The 19,330-nt window shown below is 46.5% G+C and overlaps 1 protein-coding gene across 7 annotated transcripts in view; it reads left to right on the top strand.

The window, feature by feature from the left end:
• Positions 1 to 18,824, top strand: part of LOC110532489 (IQ motif and Sec7 domain ArfGEF 2) — a 65,823-nt gene extending 46,999 nt beyond the window's left edge. For 2 of the 7 annotated variants that reach the window (XM_036988502.2, XM_036988506.2), the window contains exons 2-14: positions 6,720 to 7,026; positions 7,191 to 7,511; positions 7,694 to 8,739; positions 8,916 to 9,077; positions 10,760 to 10,882; positions 11,031 to 11,197; positions 11,543 to 11,682; positions 11,881 to 12,006; positions 12,182 to 12,281; positions 12,508 to 12,669; positions 12,909 to 13,100; positions 13,474 to 13,523; positions 13,949 to 18,824. In XM_036988502.2, the coding sequence (XP_036844397.2) occupies positions 6,720 to 7,026; positions 7,191 to 7,511; positions 7,694 to 8,739; positions 8,916 to 9,077; positions 10,760 to 10,882; positions 11,031 to 11,197; positions 11,543 to 11,682; positions 11,881 to 12,006; positions 12,182 to 12,281; positions 12,508 to 12,669; positions 12,909 to 13,100; positions 13,474 to 13,523; positions 13,949 to 15,139 (4,087 nt within the window). In that variant the 3' untranslated portion in view covers positions 15,140 to 18,824. Of the gene's footprint in view, positions 1 to 5,418; positions 6,585 to 6,719; positions 7,027 to 7,190; positions 7,512 to 7,693; positions 8,740 to 8,915; positions 9,078 to 10,759; positions 10,883 to 11,030; positions 11,198 to 11,542; positions 11,683 to 11,880; positions 12,007 to 12,181; positions 12,282 to 12,507; positions 12,670 to 12,908; positions 13,101 to 13,473; positions 13,524 to 13,948 lie in introns of those variants that run through there. The other 5 variants (XM_036988507.2, XM_090184981.1, XM_036988503.2 and 2 more) reach the window with 4 other exon arrangements.
• The last annotated feature ends 506 nt before the right edge of the window (positions 18,825 to 19,330 follow it).

The raw sequence follows: 19,330 nt of genomic DNA, 5'->3' as shown, positions 1-19,330 counted from the left end.
CGGCTGACCGTTCAGGCAGTAAACTGTCTGGCACTTTCTCTGCTCTCTGCTTTCTTAAAATGAGAAAAGGGCGTGCAGCCTGGCAGTTACTCTCCCAAAGCCAGCCAATAGGCTAAACAGCCTTTGCATTTTAATCGGGATTGGAATGATTTGTCTAGTTTTTTGTAGCCTACTTTTACATTTTTGGTCTTTAAATAGGGTATGGCAACTGCCCTGGGTTTGAGTATGAGCTGAGATGAGGAGAGGAGTACAATGAAAGAGGATGTTCAGACAGTTATCATCAGTAGCCTAGAAAGCTTAGGTTGTTTTTTCATGTGTGATATTATGTAACCTATGTTTAGATATGGCTGGGAGACAGACATGAAAAGGCCATCTGTGCCCTCCTGTGTGATGTGGCAGCCAGCGTGGTGTCCCTATCTTGGTGTATAACTGTGTGGCTTTGTCACCAACTTCTGTGTCCAAACTGTCCATGTTTTCCACTCCATAAAAGGGGCACTGGTTTTCGTGGTGCACTGCGGTAAGTCGCAGACTATTTATACAGTAAAAGGGAACACAGACCTGCAATAGAGACTGGGTGTGTGAGTTTAGTCTCTAACTACAGTAGTCTGCCCAGTGTTATACATTTATGTGCTGTATGTATAAACACTGAGAAGATTTGTTGAAACACACACTTGTAGCATTATGGTTATGATGACTGTCCGTCACTCACAGCCCACAATGCATCTACACCCACCTAAACCATGTTAACGGTCAATCCATCGTCATGGCAACTATGCTCCTCATCCCATCAACTGCCTCCCCACCCACATAGGTCTCACGGCAACCGTCACTATGCAACCCCCTCCTCCTTCTCTGTTTCTCCATTTGTGAGGATGCGGGGGCAGAGAAAGAAAGAGGGATTAGAAAAGCTAGAGTGAGAGATGATGATACATCCGGAAAAATCCGATTTTTAAGTAGAGTGGAGATGTTGAGGTAGAGGGTGGATTTCAACAAAGCTTCAGATCTGTACAGAGCTGCTAAATAATATTACATTCTTAGAGAAGTCTGATTAAACATAAATAGACTAAAAGGAAGTTGTCTTTATACACAAGGTACATTAATACAGAACATCTTGTAGTTCTAACATAACTTTAGATACATTACCTCTTATAGTTTAAACACAAGGTACATCAATACAGTACCTCTTATAGTTCAAACACAATGAGGCCGCCATCCCCGTCATTTGCAGGAGGGAAAAACGGAGAGATCATGGACGACGGTCCGGGCGCCTTGTAAGGATCCGTTGCCGAGAGGGTAATCTACCTTTACCATCGGTCCTATTAGCCAACGTGCAGTCAATAGATAATAAAATATACGAACTACGAGCACGTATATCCTACCAATGGGACATTAAAAACTGTAATATCTTATGTTTCACCGAGTCGTGGATGAACGAAGACATGAATAACATACAGCTAGCTGGTTTTAAGCTTTTTCGGCAGGATAGAACAGCGGCCTCTAGTAAGACAAGGGGTGACGGCCTATGGATATTTGGAAACAACAGCGGGTGCACGAAGTCTCAAGGTTTTTCTCAACTAAGGTAGAGTATTTCATGATAAACTGTAGACCACACTATTTACCAAGAGAGTTTATATTTTTCGTAGCTGTCTATATACCACCGCAGACCGATGCTGGCACTAAGACCACACTCAATGAGCTCTATCCGGCCATAAGCAAACAGGAAAACGCTGATCCAGAGGCGGTGCTCCTAGTAGCCAGGGACTTTAATGCAGGGAAACTAAAATCAGTTTTACCTAATTACTATCAGTATGTTAAATGTACAACCAGGGGAAAATAAAATCTAGACCACCTTTACTCCACACACAGAGATAAGTACAAAGCTCTCCCTTGCCCTCCATTTGGCAAATCTGACCATAATTCTATCCTCCTGATTCCTGCTTACAAGCAAAAACTAAAGCAGGAAGCACCAGTGACTCGGTCAATAAGAAAGTGGTTAGATGAAGCAGATGCTAAGCTACAGGACTGTTTTGCTAGCACAGACTGGAATATGTTCCAGGATTCTTCCGATGACATTGAGGAGGACACCACATCAATCTCTGGCTTCATCAATAAGTGCATCGATGACGTCATCCCCACAGTGACCTTACGTACAGTACATACCCCAACCAGAAGCCATGGATTACAGGCAACATCTGCACTGAGCTAAAGGGTAGAGCTGCTGTGTTCAAGGAGCGGGACTGTAACCCGGAAGCTTATAAGAAATCCCTCTATGCCCTCCGACGAACCATCAAAAAGGCAAAGCCAGGACTAAGATTGAATCGTACTACACCGGCTCCGACGCTCAATGGATGTGTCAGGGCTTGCAAACGATTACAGACTACAAAGGGAAGCACAGACACGAGCTGCCCAGTGATAAGGACCTACCAGACGAGCTAAATTACTTCTATGCTCGCTTTGAGGCAGGTAACAATGAAACATGCATGAGAACACTAGCTGTTCCAGGACGACTCTGTGATCATGCTCTCCATAGCTGATGTGAGTAAGACCTTTAAACAGGTCAACATTTACAAGGCCGCAGGGCCAGATGGATTACCAGGATGTGTAATCCAAGCATGCGCTGACCAACTGGCAAGTGTCTTCACTGACATTTTTAACCTGTCCCTGACTGAGTCTGTAATACCAACCATGTTTCAAGCTGACCACTATAGTCCCTGTGTCCAAGAACAACAAGGTAACCTGTCTAAATTACTATTGACGCATAGCACTCACATCTATAGCCATGAAGTGCTTGAAAGGCTGGTCATGGCTCACATCAGCACCATTATCCCAGAAACCCTAGACCCACTCCAATTTGCATACTGCCCCAACAGATCCACAGATGATGCAATCTCTATTGCACTCCACACTGCCCTTTCCCACCTGGACAAAATGAACACCTATGTGAGAATGCTATTCATTGACTACAGCTCAGCGTTCAACAACATAGTGCCCTCAAGCTCATCACTAAGCTAAGGACCCTGAGACTAAACATCTCCCTCTGCACCTGGATCCTGGACTTCCTGACAGGCCGCCCCCAGGTCGTAAGGGTAGGGATCAACACATCCGCCACGCTGATCCTCAACACGGGGGCCCCTTAGGGGTGTGTGCTCAGTCCCCTCCTGTACTCCCTGTTCACTCATGACTGCATGGCCAGGCACGACTCAAACACCACAGGGGTAGATCTCATCACCGACAACGATGAGATAGGGAGGAGGAGGAGGAGGAGGTCAGAGACCTGGCAGTGTGGTGCCAGGACAACAACCTCTCCCTCAACGTGATCAAGACAAAGGAGATGATTGTAGACTACCGGAAAAGAAGGACTGAGCACGCCACCATTCCCATCGACGGGGCTGTAGTGGAACAGGTTGAGAGCTTCAAATTTCTTGGTGTCCACACCACCAACAAACTATCATGGTTCAAACACACTAAGACAGTCATGAAGAGGGCACAACAAAGCCTACTCAAGAGACTGAAAAGATTTGGCATGGGTCCTCAGATCCTCAAAAGGTTCTACAGCTGCACCATCGAGAGCATCCTTACTGGTTGCATCACTGCCTGGTATGGCAACTGCTCGGCCTCCGACCGCAAGGAACTACAGAGGGTGGTGCGTATAGCCCAGTACATCACTGGGGCCAGGCTTCCTGCCATCCAGGACCTCTATATCATGCGGTGTCAGAGGAAGGCCCTAAAAATTGTCCGAGACTCCAGACACCCTAGTCATAGACTGTTCTCTGTTCTCTGGAATATCTACATTTGCGTACAGAGAACCATTATCAGCAACCAACACTCCTGTGTACCAATAGCACATTGTGTTAGCTAATCCTAGTTTATCATATAAAATGCTAATTGATCATTAGAAAACCCTTTTGCAATTATGTTAGCACAGCTGAAAACTGTTGTGTTGATTAAAGAAGCAGTAAAACTGGTCTCCTTTAGAATAGTTGAGTATCTGGAGCATCAGCATTTGTGGGTTCGATTACAGGCTCAAAATGGCCAGAAACAAAATACTTTCTTCTGAAACTCATCAGTCTATTATTGTTCTGAGAAATGAAGGCTATTCCATGCTAGAATTTGCCAAGAAACTGAAGATCTTGTACAACGCTGTGTACTACTCCCTTCACAGGACAGCGCAAACTGTCTCTAACCAGAATAGAAAGAGGAGTGGGATGCCCGGTGCACAACTCAGCAAGAGGACAAGTACATTAGAGTGTCTAGTTTGAGAAACAGACGCCTCACAAGTCCTCAACTGGCAGCTTCATTAAATAGTACCCGCAAAACACCAGTCTCAACGTCAACAGTGAAGAGGCGACTCCGGGATGCGGGCCTTCTAGGCAGAGTTCCTCTGTCCAGTGTCTGTGTTCTTTTTCCCATCTTAATCTTTTCTTTTTATTGGCCAGTCTGAGATATGGCTTTTTCTTTGCAACTCTGCCTAGATGGCCAGCATCCCGGAGTCGCCTCTTCACTGTTGACGCTGAGACTAGTGTTTTGTGGGTACTATTTAATGAAGCTGCCAGTAGAGGACTTTTCTTATCTTATTAAAGCATTGTTGGTTAAGGGCTTGTAAGTAAGCATTTCAGTGTAAGGTACCTGTTGTATTCGGCGCATGTGACAAATACAATTTGATTTGATGTACATCAATACAGTACGTCTAATGGTCCAAACACAATGTACATCAATGTGAAGTATCGTACAAATGTAACTGATGAACACTTATTGGCCACTACCATTTCTCAAGTAACAAAATCAACACCCCAACTGAAATCTTTATCTGAACTGAGCTGCAGTGAGGTGGACTTTCCAGCAGTGGTCAGAGATGTATCGCTGTACATCTGGCTCCAGAGTTGACTCCTGTTGTTATTACATAACATGCTAGGGTCCCATGTGTTCAAACAGCCTTTCACAGTATTGTGGCCTTGTTTCACCCTCTTTATCAGAGAAAACATGTATTTCTTGGTACAGGAAATGCTGTTAAAAACCACATTGACGTGGGTACACAGCTTCCCCTCCTCTGATGTTCTGATTACTAAGGTGTTGTAACATCAACACTCTGTTGCTATTGCACAAATAACATAGTATTCTCAACCTCAACTAATGTGTCTACTGTGGCTGTGTAAGGATGATTGGTGTTCTGTTTCCAAAGTGTTCCTTCCTGTCAAATATTTTCTGTCAGCTCCACACCAACACAGGAAATGACTGCTTCTCAGGGGAAGAGAATGAGATAAACAAGAAAAAGGGAGGACCAAAAAGAGAAAGAACATGTCTTTCCAAATTGTTGTACCCTAGTCCTACAGAACGTGTTGTAACCACTTAGGTATTTTACAATGACGTTTGTCTGCCTCATAGTCTGAATATAGCTTTTACCACATACATTTGCACACTGCCAGTTTTAGTTTCCCTGTGCCTCTGCTCTGTCATTATGTTTTCTTCAGGGAGGGAGAAAGAACCAGAGGGCAGCGCCTGGACAGAGGGGGTGTGGCAAGGGAAGGAAGTCAAGGCAGGAGCATATGACTGTGGTGAAATGGTTACTCACTGACTGCCTGACTGACTGACTGGCTGACTGGACTGGCTGACGGTTGCTACATGGGATAGAGAGCAGGATAGTGTTGGATTACCTGGAAGATCAGGCCTCAGAAGACTGTTGGGCTTTACTGTATATGAGGCTGTTTCTGTTTCTACTTGCCTATGTGTTGCCTATCTCTAGTTATTTTGTGCAGTAGGTCATTATGTAGGTTACATCAGACACGTATGTTGTATTGTATTGTAGTACTGTACAGGCCTAGTGGGAGAAGTGAATGTTTATATGTATAAGTGTTTGTTTCATAATCTACTGTATTTGTCAAAAGTACAGTCCTGTGCATCCATGCGTGTGACCTTATTGTAAAGACTGGGTCTTTCCGGTCAGGTATGGAGTTAGTGGCATGTGGCAGTGGAGTGTGTTTCTGGCTAATGACTGCCCTAATATGAAAATACTTGTTATTCTCTTGTATGTCAGAGAGAGAATGTGAGACAGAAAGAGAGAGAAACTCGCTGCTAAAAAGGCAAAGAAATAGAGAGAGAGAGAGAGAGATATGTCTGAACAAGGGTGCTGAAATGCAGTAGTACATTAGTAGCACAGGGAGTTTGTCCGGCCTGGAAAGAAGGAAAGAAAGAGACAGAGAGAGAGAGGAGAAAAAGAGAGAGAGAGTAAAGAGAGAGAGAGAAAGAGCAGAGACCCTGTCACCTGCAGGACTTTGGTTCACAAGGCAGGAACCTTCACATGATTCTGTCAGCTCCAGTGGAAGGAATATTGTTTTGGTGGAATGGGTCATGCTAATCCAGTCTGTAGCTTTGATGTTGTTTTATTACCATCGGTGTAACTGAAAGGGTTGCTGCACATAAAGTGACCTATTTAGAATAGCTGGAGTCAATTATGATCTTTGTTGTGGTGAGAAGCTAAGTACAAAGTTCCAACTTGAGTGTGTGAATGTGTGTGTGTAAGTTTGTTCCTCTTCCATCATGAGATCCAGCAGGAGAAGTTTCCTGCTACGCCGGTCTAATTTCTGCATGTATGTGACTTACCTGTTAGTGACAATACAACTGTGTTTGGGACTGGAGATGGTTTGGGGCTGGGGATTACTGCAGTAAAGTATGTCCCCTTTTCATCAAGCCCTTTCCCCTCTCATTCATCCTTCTGTACCCAGTGTGGAAGCAGAAACCCGATGTGTGGAGCCGCCAGGGCCCCACATTGACGGCCCTTACAGCCAGACCACAGCGTACCTGCGTGGCACCGAGCGCTACAGTGACATCAGCAGGTGTCCTGGTCCTCCAGGCCCCCGGGGACTTCCGTGTGTGGCCCCTCCCAGCTCGGCCAGCCTTGCCTGGGCACTGCGAACACGTCATCAGCCTGCCAGTCTGGCCCTCCGCAAGCAAGAGGAGGAGGAGAACAAGAGGTGCAAGGCCAGTCTCTCTGACAGCTATGAGCTCTCCACAGACCTACAGGACAAGAAGGTACATGTAGGCCTGCCCTGAAGTGTGATTAGAGTACATAAACTATGGTTTGAACTGTGAAAGAGAAAGAACAAGCATGACAACATGCGTTACTTTACTGGCAGTGAGGGTTGTGGTAGCCCTGTCTATAACTGCTCTGTCCCCTGTTCTGTCTCCTCTGTCAGGTGGAGATGTTGGAGAGAAAGTACGGTGGCTCCTTCGTGAGCCGCAGAGCAGCCCGGACCATCCAGACGGCATTCCGCCAGTACCGTATGAACAAGAACTTTGAGCGCCTCCGCAACTCCGCGTCCGAGAGCCGCATGACACGACGCATCATCCTGTCCAACATGCGGCTGCAGTACTCATTTGACGACCGCCAGGCGCAGCAGCAGGGGACCGGAACACAGACAAACTTCACACACAGTGTGGGTATCGGCCCTCCTCATTCACCTGACACAGAGCGGACAGGAGACTACACACACCTAGAAGACTCCTTCTCCAAACAGGTCAGTCAGACAGCTGGTTCTTTAACTACAGCAGTAATATGTTGAATCGGGTGGCTGGTTAAATTAATCCTCAGTTGGAGATTCTATTCAATTCTATTCCTGTTTGAGTCTTTGTTTTGTCACACTGCCGGTTGAGTATCTGTACCTAATAACTGTACTGAGCTTCCTCTCACCATGTACAGGTAAAGTCCCTGGCTGACTCCATAGATGACGCCCTGACCTGCCGTGGAGGGCGGGATGACTCCCAAGAGGGTAGCAGGGAGGGCGGAGGCATCAGTGATGACTTTGGGGAGTGTGTGTGGAGCAGCAGCAGTAACCCCTCATCCCGCAGAGGCCTGGGTGAGAGATCTCGAGGAGGTGGAGGAGGCCTCAGCATGCACGGAGACAGCACAGCCACCTCCTACAGTGATGTCACTCTATACATGGATGACTGCATGCCTTCCTCGCCCCTGTCTCTGGACCGGGCCCCCAGCAGCACAGACACAGAGTACTGGGGCCCCAGGGGAGGCGTGGGGGGCCGTGAGGACAGCAGGGATACTGAGGGAGGGGGTAGTAGTAACAGCCGTCGCAGCACCCCCTGCACGGAGTGTCGAGACTACCGTCTAAGGGGCGCCCACCTGCCCCTGCTCACCATCGAGCCTCCCAGCGACAGCTCCGTGGACACTAGCGACCGTTCAGACCGTGGCTCCCTCAGCAGACAGATCTATGAGCAGGAGCCAGCAGGAGGAGCAGGCTCTCCTCAGGGAACCCTGAAACACTCTCCTAACACTCCCCGCCCTGTCTCCACAGCAGCAGCGCAGGGCCAGACCCGGGCCCCTGGCCGGGGCCCCCCCTTGCCCACTCACATCCCCCATCACGTGGCACACCACCATCACCACCACCCTCACCACCACCAGTACCCAGACACCCCCTCGTCATCGTCCTCCCCCCAGCAGCCCCCCACCACCCCCCTGTCCTCCTCCTCCTCTGCTGCGCTGCCCCCTGGTGGCCTAGAGCAGCCCTGTCTGTCTGACGGGGACAACGACTCTCTCAACTCCACCACCAACTCCAACGAGACGGTGAACTGCAGCTCTGGCTCCTCGTCTCAGGACAGCCTGAGGGAGCCCCTACCCCCTCTGGGCAAGCAGACCTACCAGAGAGAGAGTAGACACAGCTGGGACTCACCGCCATTTAACAACGACGTGGTGCAAAGACGCCAGTACCGCATCGGACTCAACCTATTCAACAAGTAAGACATTTGCAATCCATTCATATTTTACTACATAAACTACATAAAACAAACAGCCACGTATCCCAATCATTGAAAGTAAAACCTTCAAAGTAGGACAAGTAGGATATAGCGTCAGGGGAGTCGTTCTCTTTGTTGTGACTTGTCCTTTTCTGATTGGTCTCTCTGGTTCTCAGGAAGCCAGAGAAAGGGATCCAGTACCTGATCGAGAGAGGCTTTGTGTCCGACACTCCGGTTGGGATCGCTCGCTTCATCCTGGAGAGGAAGGGCCTGAGCAGACAGATGATTGGAGAATTCCTTGGTAACCGGCAAAAACAGTTCAACAAGGACGTACTGGAGTAAGTCTGGGAATGAGGGAGGGAGAGAGGTAGAGGGGTATAATTCAGAATGGGAATAGACAGTTACGGGATAACAGGGGATTACTAAATCCTTCATTTAGAGGGGATACATTTCTATAAATCTATTCTATCCTTTAATTTAATTTTTATCCTGTGATATTTCCTAATTTTAGGGTATTACTGGTAGTTAAGGTTCTTACTGATACAGTGCATTCTGAAAGTATTCAGACCCCTTAACTTTTTCCACATTTTGTTATGTTACAGCCTTATTCTAGAATATATATTTTTTCCCTCATCAATCTACACACAATACCCCATAATGACAAAGCAAAAACAGGTTTTTAGACATTTTTGCAAATGTATTAAAAATTTAAAACTGAAATATTACATTTACATAACTACTCAGATCCTTTACTCAGTACTTTGTTTAAGTACCTTTGGCAGCGATTACAGCCTCAAATCTTCTTGGGTATGACACTACAAGCTTGGCACACCTGTATTTGGGGAGTTTCTCCCATTCTTCTATGCAGAGCCTCTCAAGCTCTGTCAGGCTGTACAGCTATTTTCAGGTCTCTGCAGAGATATTCAATCGGGTTCAAGTCCGTGCTCTGGCTGGGCCACTGAAGGACATTCAGAGACTTGTCCCGAAGCCACTCCTGCGTTGTCTTAGTTGTGTGCTTAGGGTCGTTGCCCTGTTGGAAGGTGAACCTTCACCCCAGTCTGATGTCCTTAGCCTTCTGGAGCAGGTTTTCATCAAGGATCTCTCTATATTTTGCTCAATTCATATTTTCCTCAAACCTGACTAGTCTCCCAGTCCCTGCCGCTGAAAAACATTCCCACAGCATGATGCTGCCACCACCATGCTTCACCGTAGGTTTCCTCCAGTTTTGCATTCAGGTCAAAGAGTTCAATCTTAGCTACTGTATATCAGACCAGAGAATCTTGTTTCTCGTGGTCCTTTAGGTGCCTTTTGGCAAACTCCAAGCGGGCTGTCATGTGCCTTTTACTGAGGAGTTGCTTCCGTCTGGCCATTCTACTATAAAGGCCTGATTGGTGGAGTGCTGCAGAGATGGTTGTCCTTCTGGAAGGTTCTCCCATCTCCACAGAGGAACTCTGGAGCTCTGCCAGATTGACCATGGGGTTCTTGGTCACCTCCCTGACCAAGGCCCTTCTCCCCCGATTACTTAGTTTGGCCGGGCGGCCAGCTCTAGGAAGAGTCTTGGTGGTTCCAAACTTCTTTCATTTAAGAATGAAAGAGGCCACTGTGTTCATGGGGACCTTCAATGCTGCAGACATTTTTTGGTACCCTTCCCTAGAGTATTTCTGTTTTTTATTTTTAATACATTTGTAAAAATGTCAACAACAAAAAACTGTTTTTGCTTTGACATTATGGGGTATTGTGTGTAGATTGATGAGGGGAAAAAAAATATTTGATCAATTTTAGAATAAGGCTGTAACGTAATAAAATGTGGAGAAAGTCGAAGGGTCTGACTACTTTCCGAATGCACTGTATATATGGGGCTTAAAACCATCTCAGTTTTGCAGATTTTAGATAATATATTCTGATATTGCCCCCAGGTAGCTTGTTTCTGGTCACAAGTTCAGGAATGTCTGAGGGGTTAAAAAAGTCCTTGGGGAGGCTACTGTTACAGTGTTGACTGTGTGTCCTGTGTGTGTTGTAGTTGTGTGGTGGACGAGATGGATTTCTCTGGGATGGACCTGGACGATGCTCTGAGGAAGTTCCAGGCCCAGATCAGAGTTCAAGGAGAAGCCCAGAAAGTAGAGAGGCTCATAGAGGCTTTCAGGTGTGTTTACAGTGTATTCCTGTTTACGTGTACAATAGTCCTGCTTTGCCAAACTCATGGTTCTACTACGTTGTTAGAGTGATAGAGAATGTGTGTTGTTTTTGGAAATCTCTCTTAAGATTTTACAACATATTCTTCTTTCTCCCAGTCAGCGGTACTGTGTGTGTAACCCAACGCTGGTCCGCCAGTTCCAGAACCCAGACACCATCTTCATCCTGGCCTTCGCCATCATCCTCCTCAACACGGATATGTACAGCCCTAACGTTAAGGCAGAGAGGAAGATGAAGATAGAGGACTTCATCAAGAACCTCAGAGGTGCGGTTGGAACAAACACATCCATACACATGCGCACAAACAAAATAATCATGTAACATTAAACTTAGCATATGGCTCCCCCTGGTGTTGGGAGAAATACAATTCTCAGGCTGTCACCCAGACTATAAATTAGCAGGGTACTGTGATAAATTATGACTATTGCCACTGCGTTTGTCTAATCCTTTTGGCTTGTATGAGTTCTGGGTCATGACTCGTACCTCCCAGATAATGCAAATCTTGGGCCTTTTAATCAAATGAGCACCATAATACAGCAGGAAATAGACTGAAATAGGCATTTATACATGAACACATAACAGCCTGTCTCTTTCTCTGCATGTCTTCTAGGAGTGGACAATGGCCAGGACATTCCCAGGGATCTGTTGGTTGGGATCTACCAGCGCATCCAGAAGTGGGAGCTAAGGACCAATGATGACCACGTGTCTCAAGTGCAGGCAGTGGAGAGAGTCATAGTAGGCAAAAAGCCTGTGAGTTGTCTGGGCTTGAAATGTAACTGTAGCCCCGTGTCATTTCCCTGTTTAGCCTGCGAGGAGCTGTATAGTACTAGCTGTTGTTGGAATGTGTTACATCTTTGACAAGCTGTAATACCAGTACATTCTTTGTGTTACTGCTCAGCCATAAGGAGATGTAATACTAAACTCGTTTTCTTTTTGTGTTTTGTGTAGGTGATGTCTCTGCCACACCGCAGGCTGGTATGCTGCTGTCAGCTCTATGAGGTGCCTGACCCCAACCGACCCCAAAGGACAGGAGTTCACCAACGGGAGGTCTTCCTGTTCAATGACCTGCTGGTGGTAAGGCTTCCTGTAACACGTCCTCATAACAATGGGAATTTATATGAGAGCGTCCTACTATGGCTATGTAGAGTTGGAGACCACCAGGCTATCCTAAACAATATAGAAATATGTAAGAGTGATTCCCTCTTTTCCCCTACCTAAACAACCATATCTTCTCCATTTGCTTCCTCAGGTGACTAAGATTTTCCAGAAGAAGAAGACTTCTGTGACGTACAGTTTCAGACAGTCCTTCCCTCTAGTGGAGATGCAAGTCCACATGTTCCAGAACTCCTGTGAGACCCTGTTCCCATCTCTGCCTGCTCCTCATATTCCTTACACAACTCAACCATCCATCTAGATACTACATTAACTGTCCCCTCTGTACACTAGGATTCCCTTTCACTCCCTTCACTCTGTGTGTGTGTATCTATATGTCTATGCCTGTCATCATAGGTCATAAAGTTAACAGCCGTACAATAAATGTTGTGTTTTTATGTTTTTATGTTTTTTATCACCCAGACTACCTCCACGGTATCCGCCTGACCTCAGCAGTGTTAGGTGGGGACAGTAAGGTCCTTATCGTGTTCATGGCTCCCAGTCAGCAGGACCGCACCCGCTTTGTCAGTGACCTGAGAGAGAGTATAGCTGAGGTGCAGGAGATGGAGAAGTACAGAGTAGAGTGTGAGTACACCTCCCCCTGTTAGTCATTATGGGGAACTACAGCTGTGTGTGGGCGTATCGGTGTGTGGCGCGATGGAGTAACAGAGTGGCTATTGCTTTCCTGTATCTTACCCTATCCACCTGTAAGTGAATTACAGGAAGACAGGCAGTGATGTGGGAGTATTGCTTTTAACTACTTATATTGTCAATCTCTCTCTCTCTTTCTCTCGATCTCTCCCTCGCTCTCCTTCAATCCATAGCTGAGTTGGAGAAGCAGAAAGGGGTGATGAGGACTGGCCTACTGACCGGCTTGGTCGGAGGCGGAGTGGGGGTGAAGGGTGAGGTGGTGAACGGCACCCTGGGAAGGCCCAGTCTAGATGACAACTACTCTGCGGGAGAGGGACTGAAACGCTCCGCACTCAGCTCATCTCTCCGAGACCTATCAGACGGAGGTGAGACACACACACACACACACGCACACACACACGCACAAACCACTCCCTCTTGAAAATTGTGTCTTTTTCTAATAAAATACTTTCACTAATCCTGCTGGTTGATAGAGATATGCTATTTCTTCTGGCTGACTGGGTTCTTTATAAGAATGAACTGAAATTCTTCAGACACTATAGTCTAGACACTGAGAGAGTACACTACCCATGGGACTGCTTTAGATTTTTCCTTGCTTCGCTTCCTGGTTGCATCGTGTTCTATTTCCTCTGGCACATGAATACACAGTATGTGCTGCATCTCTGCAAGCTCACTCGGAAACATTCTGTTACTGTATTTCCCCTCTTCCGCAACCTGCCTCTTCCTGGCTGGGTGCAGGGAAACGTGGTCGCAGTAACAGTGTTGGCTCCCTCGACAGTACCATGGAAGTAAGTCTGAATGGACTAACGGAATTGTGCACCTACCCCTTTAATACCTGCCACTCAAGCATAGCCATCCCAGTACATTCCTTTAATAGAGCCATAAATGTGAAGTCATTCCCCTCGTTTTTGACCCTGACCCATCATTAGCATGTTCTCTGTGTGACGTGTGTGACTGACGTGTGTATGCGTGTGTTTTCTTTTAATGTTCTTTGCCTCTGGGCTCTCACAACTGCCCGTGCATGTTTTTGTTCTCAACTCTTGTTCTTCTCCATTCTTGCATTGTTTGTTTCAATGGTTTGTTGTTGATGTGCAGGTGTTGTGGTGTTTGTAAACTGACATAGTCATTGCAGTGTTCCAGTGATTTGTGATATGATGTCATACTGTATGTATGTTTGCAGAGCTCCTCCTCAACTGTCCTTCCACTTCCTCAGGGTTCCATCATTAGCAGCCCCCGGCCCCACCAGTGTTACCCGGTTCCGGGCGTCATCCCAGGCTGCTACCCTACAGAAGACTACCGGCCGCATCGCCCCATCCTGAGCCCCGGAACAGGGGTGGGGGGTGGGCCGGGGCAACAACAGACCGCTGCTGGGATGGGAGTTGGAGGGGTTCCCGGCAGTGTAGAGAGAGCAGGAGTGGGGAGCGGCCCTGGGGGGGGCAATACGGGCTCCTTCCTGGGCTCTCTATTCGGCAGCAAACGCGCCAAACCGCCAAGTCCCCTTATACCACCGGGGCCACCCTACCCCGCCCCTGTCCCCCCACCCACTACGGGAGGGCCCCCTCCTCACTCCCCATCATCTCTGTGCCAGTCAGAGGGGGGCCCTTCCAAGATCCAGGCCCTGCATGCTCAGTACTGCCACACGGCCGTCGTGCAGCCCCCTCCCCCCTACTACCATCACCATCGCTACCACGTCCAAGCTGGCCCTCCTCCCTTGCCAGGCGGGGGCGTGCCCCCTCATATTCTTCAGAGAGGGGCGCTCCCCTGTCGCCCTCCTTTTGGCCCCCCTCACGCCCAGCTCCAGCAGCTGGCCCATCTCTCCCAGTTTTCCCAGCATGGCATGCAGGGTCGCTACGGCAACATAGCGGTGGGCTGTCCTCCCCCCCTTTCTCCTCACTCCCAACATTCCCAGAACCCCCAGTTCGCACTGTACCACACGCAGACCCCACAATCTATCAGGGGAGGCGCTGTGCCAAGCAAACCTCCTCTGACTTTGTCTCACTCCCACCCGCACCCCCACGCACACTCCCACACCCACCCCGGGCACCCACTCAGTGCCGCGCCACACCCCACCGCCCACCCACATCAGTCTCACTTCATTTTTGGCACGCTGCCCCACCAACATCAGCACCAGCAGCCGCCCGCCTCCGTCAACGCCCATCACGCTACGTCCGCCGCCCAGTATCAGCCCCAGTACCCTCCTCTCTCTTCCATCCCCCCTCCCCCCCCCCACTCCCCTTTACCCCCCCCTTCTATCCCCCTTACCCCTCTTACGCCTCTCTGCCCTCACCCCCCCCAGCACCCCGGGCAGCCTCAGCAGGGGCCCCAGGTGACGGGGGCTGGGGCGACTGGCACAGGGGTCAGCTCCAAATCCAAACCTATCAACCGGATCAGCACGGTAGTGTGAGGAACAGAACGTGGGGGCACAGAGGGCAGAGGTCAGAGGGCACGATGGAGGAAGTGGGCAGAGCTAGGGCCAGAGATAGAGCCAGGGCTTGTAGAGGTGAGCAGGACAGCAGCAGCAGTAACAACAGTGCCAGTGACAAAAAGAAACGCAACTTATTTCGCCTCTGCTACTTTCATCTCCGCTTCCCACACATGTAGACAGAGAGACCAGAAGAGAGAGTTGGAGCTGGATAGCATGCATATACCTGAACATACAAACATACCTTTACACATACAGTACAGGACACACAGGCAGAATCAACACACATAAAGCAAAAAACGCCCACATGTATGCACACAAATATGTTTGTGTATAGTATAGGCAAAGGCTAGCACAATCATGTATATAACACGTACACTCAGTGGTCAGTTTATTAGGTACACCCATCTAGTACCGGGTCGGACCCCACTTTGCCTTCAGAACAGCCTGAATTCTTCAGGGCATGGATTCTACAAGGTGTCGGAAATGTTCCACAGGGAACATTTGGCATCACGCAGTTGCTGCAGATTGGACGGCAGTACAACAATGTTCAGATACACTGTGGCGTTCAGTCGTTGCTCAATTAGTTTAAAGGGACCTAACGTGTGCCAGGAAAACATTCTCCACAACAGTACACCACTACCACCAGCCTGTACCGTTGACACCAGGCAGGATGGATCCATGGGCTCATGCTGCTTATGCTAAATCCAGACTCTCCCATCAACATGACGCAACAGGAATCGGGATTCGTCAGACCAGGCATTGTTTTTCCACTCCTCAATTGTCCAGTGTTGGTGATCGCCCACTGTAGCCGCTTCTTCTTGTTTTTAGCTGATAGGAGTGGAACCTGGTGTGGTTGTCTGCTGCAGTAGCCCATCCGTGACAAGGATTGACGAGTTGTGCATTCCGAGATGCCGTTCTACACACCACTGTTGTACAGCGCCGTTATTTGTCTGTCTGTTAGCTTGCCATTCTCCTTCGACCTCTCTCATCAACAAGTTTAGCCCAGAGGACTGCAGCTAACTGGATGTTTTCGCACCATTCTCTGTAAAACCTGGACACTGTAGTGCATGAAAAGCCCATGAGGGAGGCCGTTTCTGAGATACTGGATCCGACGTGCCGATCATACCACGCTCAAAGTCACTCAGATCACTCGTTTTGCCCATTCTGTTCAATCGAACAGTAACCAAATGCCTCGATGCCTGTCTGCCTACTTTATAGAGCAAACCACAGCCACGTGACTCGCTCTCTGTAGAAACGATACATTTTTGTGAACGGGTGGTGTACCTAATAAACTGGCCACTGAGTGTATACTGCAGTTGTATAGAGTTTCCGTTGCAGTTTCTCAGGTGTATTCTATAAGCTCTCAGCACACAAACTCATAAGGGAGAGTCCCAGGTAGGAGCAATGAGGTAGATTGTTGAAGTTGGCAGCAGGCAGGAAAAAGCATCACACACACACAATTAACCATTTCTATAGCCATAGAACGGATGCTAGTAGTAAATGTACAGTAGAGGGCCTATAACCCAGTGTTTCTCTGTCTGAAGTATTATTGGAAACTCTGGACACTGCCAAGACATGAGCGTGAAACTGTTTTAAACACAGGTACCAAGATGTAATTGTGCAACGTTATTAATTGGACAAATCTAGTCCCTCGTAATGAAGGAAGCAACCAAGATTTGGTTCTCTGTCGTCGAGGTTAGGATAATGCTGACCAATAGTAAGACCAACCCCACCCACCTGGAGCTGAAAAAGACTTCAACGCTAAATACATTCCAGCAGGGTTGTTTGTGCATTGTAAACAGCCATTGAGGATAGTTGCAAAAAATGTCCCTTGACTTTGCAATAATTTATTCAGCTTAATGTCTTTGTTAATTTCCATGGCAGGTCTTCATCACTGAAAGGTATCCTTTTTGAATGTAGACCTCAGAGAAATGTTGCTTTGTCTTAAACTTGTATGACTATTGCACGATTCAATAGCAGTCTTAGGCTCTATGGTCTTCTACATGTTAAGAGAAGTCATCTAATTTCATAAGATTTACATGCATTCCCTATGGGGTGTGTGGATTAATGATACTACAAATCATATTTTTGAATGTTTTAAAGCTTTTTTTTGCTGTTGAATAAATGTTACATATATACTTGCTATGAGTATGATGAATATTGTCTAATAACATAACTGTTTTGATCCAGTGATTAATTATATATAAATAATTGATTGATTAGATGTTTGATTATAAATGATTATACAGAGGATATATACACATGTATTAATTCCCTCATACTTTTGATATGTAACGAGGGTGTTATAAAGTATGATTTCTTTTTGTTCTCTATGATGATTGCCATCGATAACTTCTATTATCAGTTATTATTATTGATTGTTGAAAATATTAGTTCATATTTATGATTATTTTTGTTATAATATAGTTGTGTACCCTCTCTATCTCCCTCCCTTTCTTCTGAACTTACAGTGGCAGTGTCTAAAAATGGGGTCATTGGATTCTAAATTCACCTTAACAGATAGGTGACCATTTTAAATGATGTCTATGTGGTCTTATGTGTTTTGAATCAACTCTTTCCAGACCCCTTCGAAATATCCTCTTAAGGGCTTTGACCTTTGACCTGGTCATGTACAATGACCCTCATTTAATTGGTGACCCTGCCGTTTATGTTCTCTCTATTATCAGGAGACTCGCTTACAAGCATCAGGTCTTGTTGAGAGTTTCTCACATGGCGTGTGTTTGGACAGTATATGTCTTTGAACAAGCACGCTTTGTAATGCAGTTTTGTGATTTTGCACACGTGGTGTCTTAAAGTCAGAAATGGCATTATTTTAAAAACGCTCCTCACATACCCCCTTGCCAGTCCTCAGAGAACTCACCACCACCCAAATACCCTTCACCCCAGCAACCTTACTGAATGTGCTTGTCATTAGATCAAACAAGTTTGCTCATCTTCTCCTCTATCATCTCTGTCGACCCCCTTTTTAACCTCCTCTCTCTGTCCTTCTATTGCACTGTGTTAGAACAATGCTGGGTTTGAGAAGGGACAAAGGAAGGGACAAAAGGGAATAATTACATTTTAGGATGGTAAGATGTAGTTAGAAATGTTAGACAATACTTGTTAAAACTAAGATACAGATTAACTTTAAAATCCAGAATACGAGTATGTGGGGGTGGTTAATGTTGAAGCTTTGTGTTGGCTATTTCCTGTCTAATTTCCTCTGTATTGTACCTTTGTGACCCCTCTTGCATGAATATATCTGCACTTATTGAATGGATTGTACTGTATAAACATGAATGTACATATTATATTACAAATACTTAATAACTTTGGAAATAAATATTTCCATTTTGTTATTAAGGTGTGTGCGTGTGCGCGTGTGAGCGTGCATGCCTGCGTGTTTGAGAAAGAAAGAGGAGCATGGGGACTTTGGTCCGATTGAATATTGAATTATTTTTATTTTAGACTGAAGGTTAGATAATAAATTGAAGAACTGAAATGTTTGTATGTCAGAGCACTAATTGATATTATTTTAAACATACAACAAGTATGATCCTAAGAATGTAATTTGTGTATGTAGTAAGTGTAAACTGAAAGAATAGAGAATTGAGATGTGAATATTTATTGCTTCTGACATATTAAAAAGTGTCCTTGCAGTGAAGCGATCTTCTGTCTTTTATTGACGTCTTCTTGACAGCAAATGTGATGGATGATGAACACAGCTCTATCATTGGGCTTTCTAAACCCTGTTTTACAATGTAATCAACAGCACCGTCTAGTGGCTAAACGCAATTTCTGCCACCCATGATCATGATGTCCCTGGGACGTGATGTTCTTGGAACAGGTATTATTCTTGAGACTGAGGAGACTGTAGGTGTGATACTGAATGCGGTCCCTAGGACTGGACAACATTGCTTTTTCTTTGTACTTCATTTTTTGTAAAGTCTCCAACACAAGCCTAATTCCTATTATGGGAAAACAGGTAGCCTAGTGGTTGGAGAGTTTGGCCAGTAACCGAAAGGTTGCAGGGTTGAATCCCCGAGCTGACACGGTAAAGATCTGTCATTCTGTTCATGAACAAGGCAGTTAACCCACTGTTCCCGGTAGGCCGTCATTGTAAATAAGAATTTGTTCTTAACCGACTTGCCTAGTTAAATAAAAACAATT

Source organism: Oncorhynchus mykiss, chromosome 9 (assembly GCF_057628025.1).
Source record: "Oncorhynchus mykiss isolate SJ-2025 chromosome 9, ASM5762802v1, whole genome shotgun sequence".
In the NCBI taxonomy this organism is placed as follows: Eukaryota; Metazoa; Chordata; class Actinopteri; order Salmoniformes; family Salmonidae; genus Oncorhynchus; species Oncorhynchus mykiss.
The sequence above is the reverse complement of the archived record's forward strand: the minus strand, read 5'-3'. Positions and strand labels throughout refer to the sequence as shown.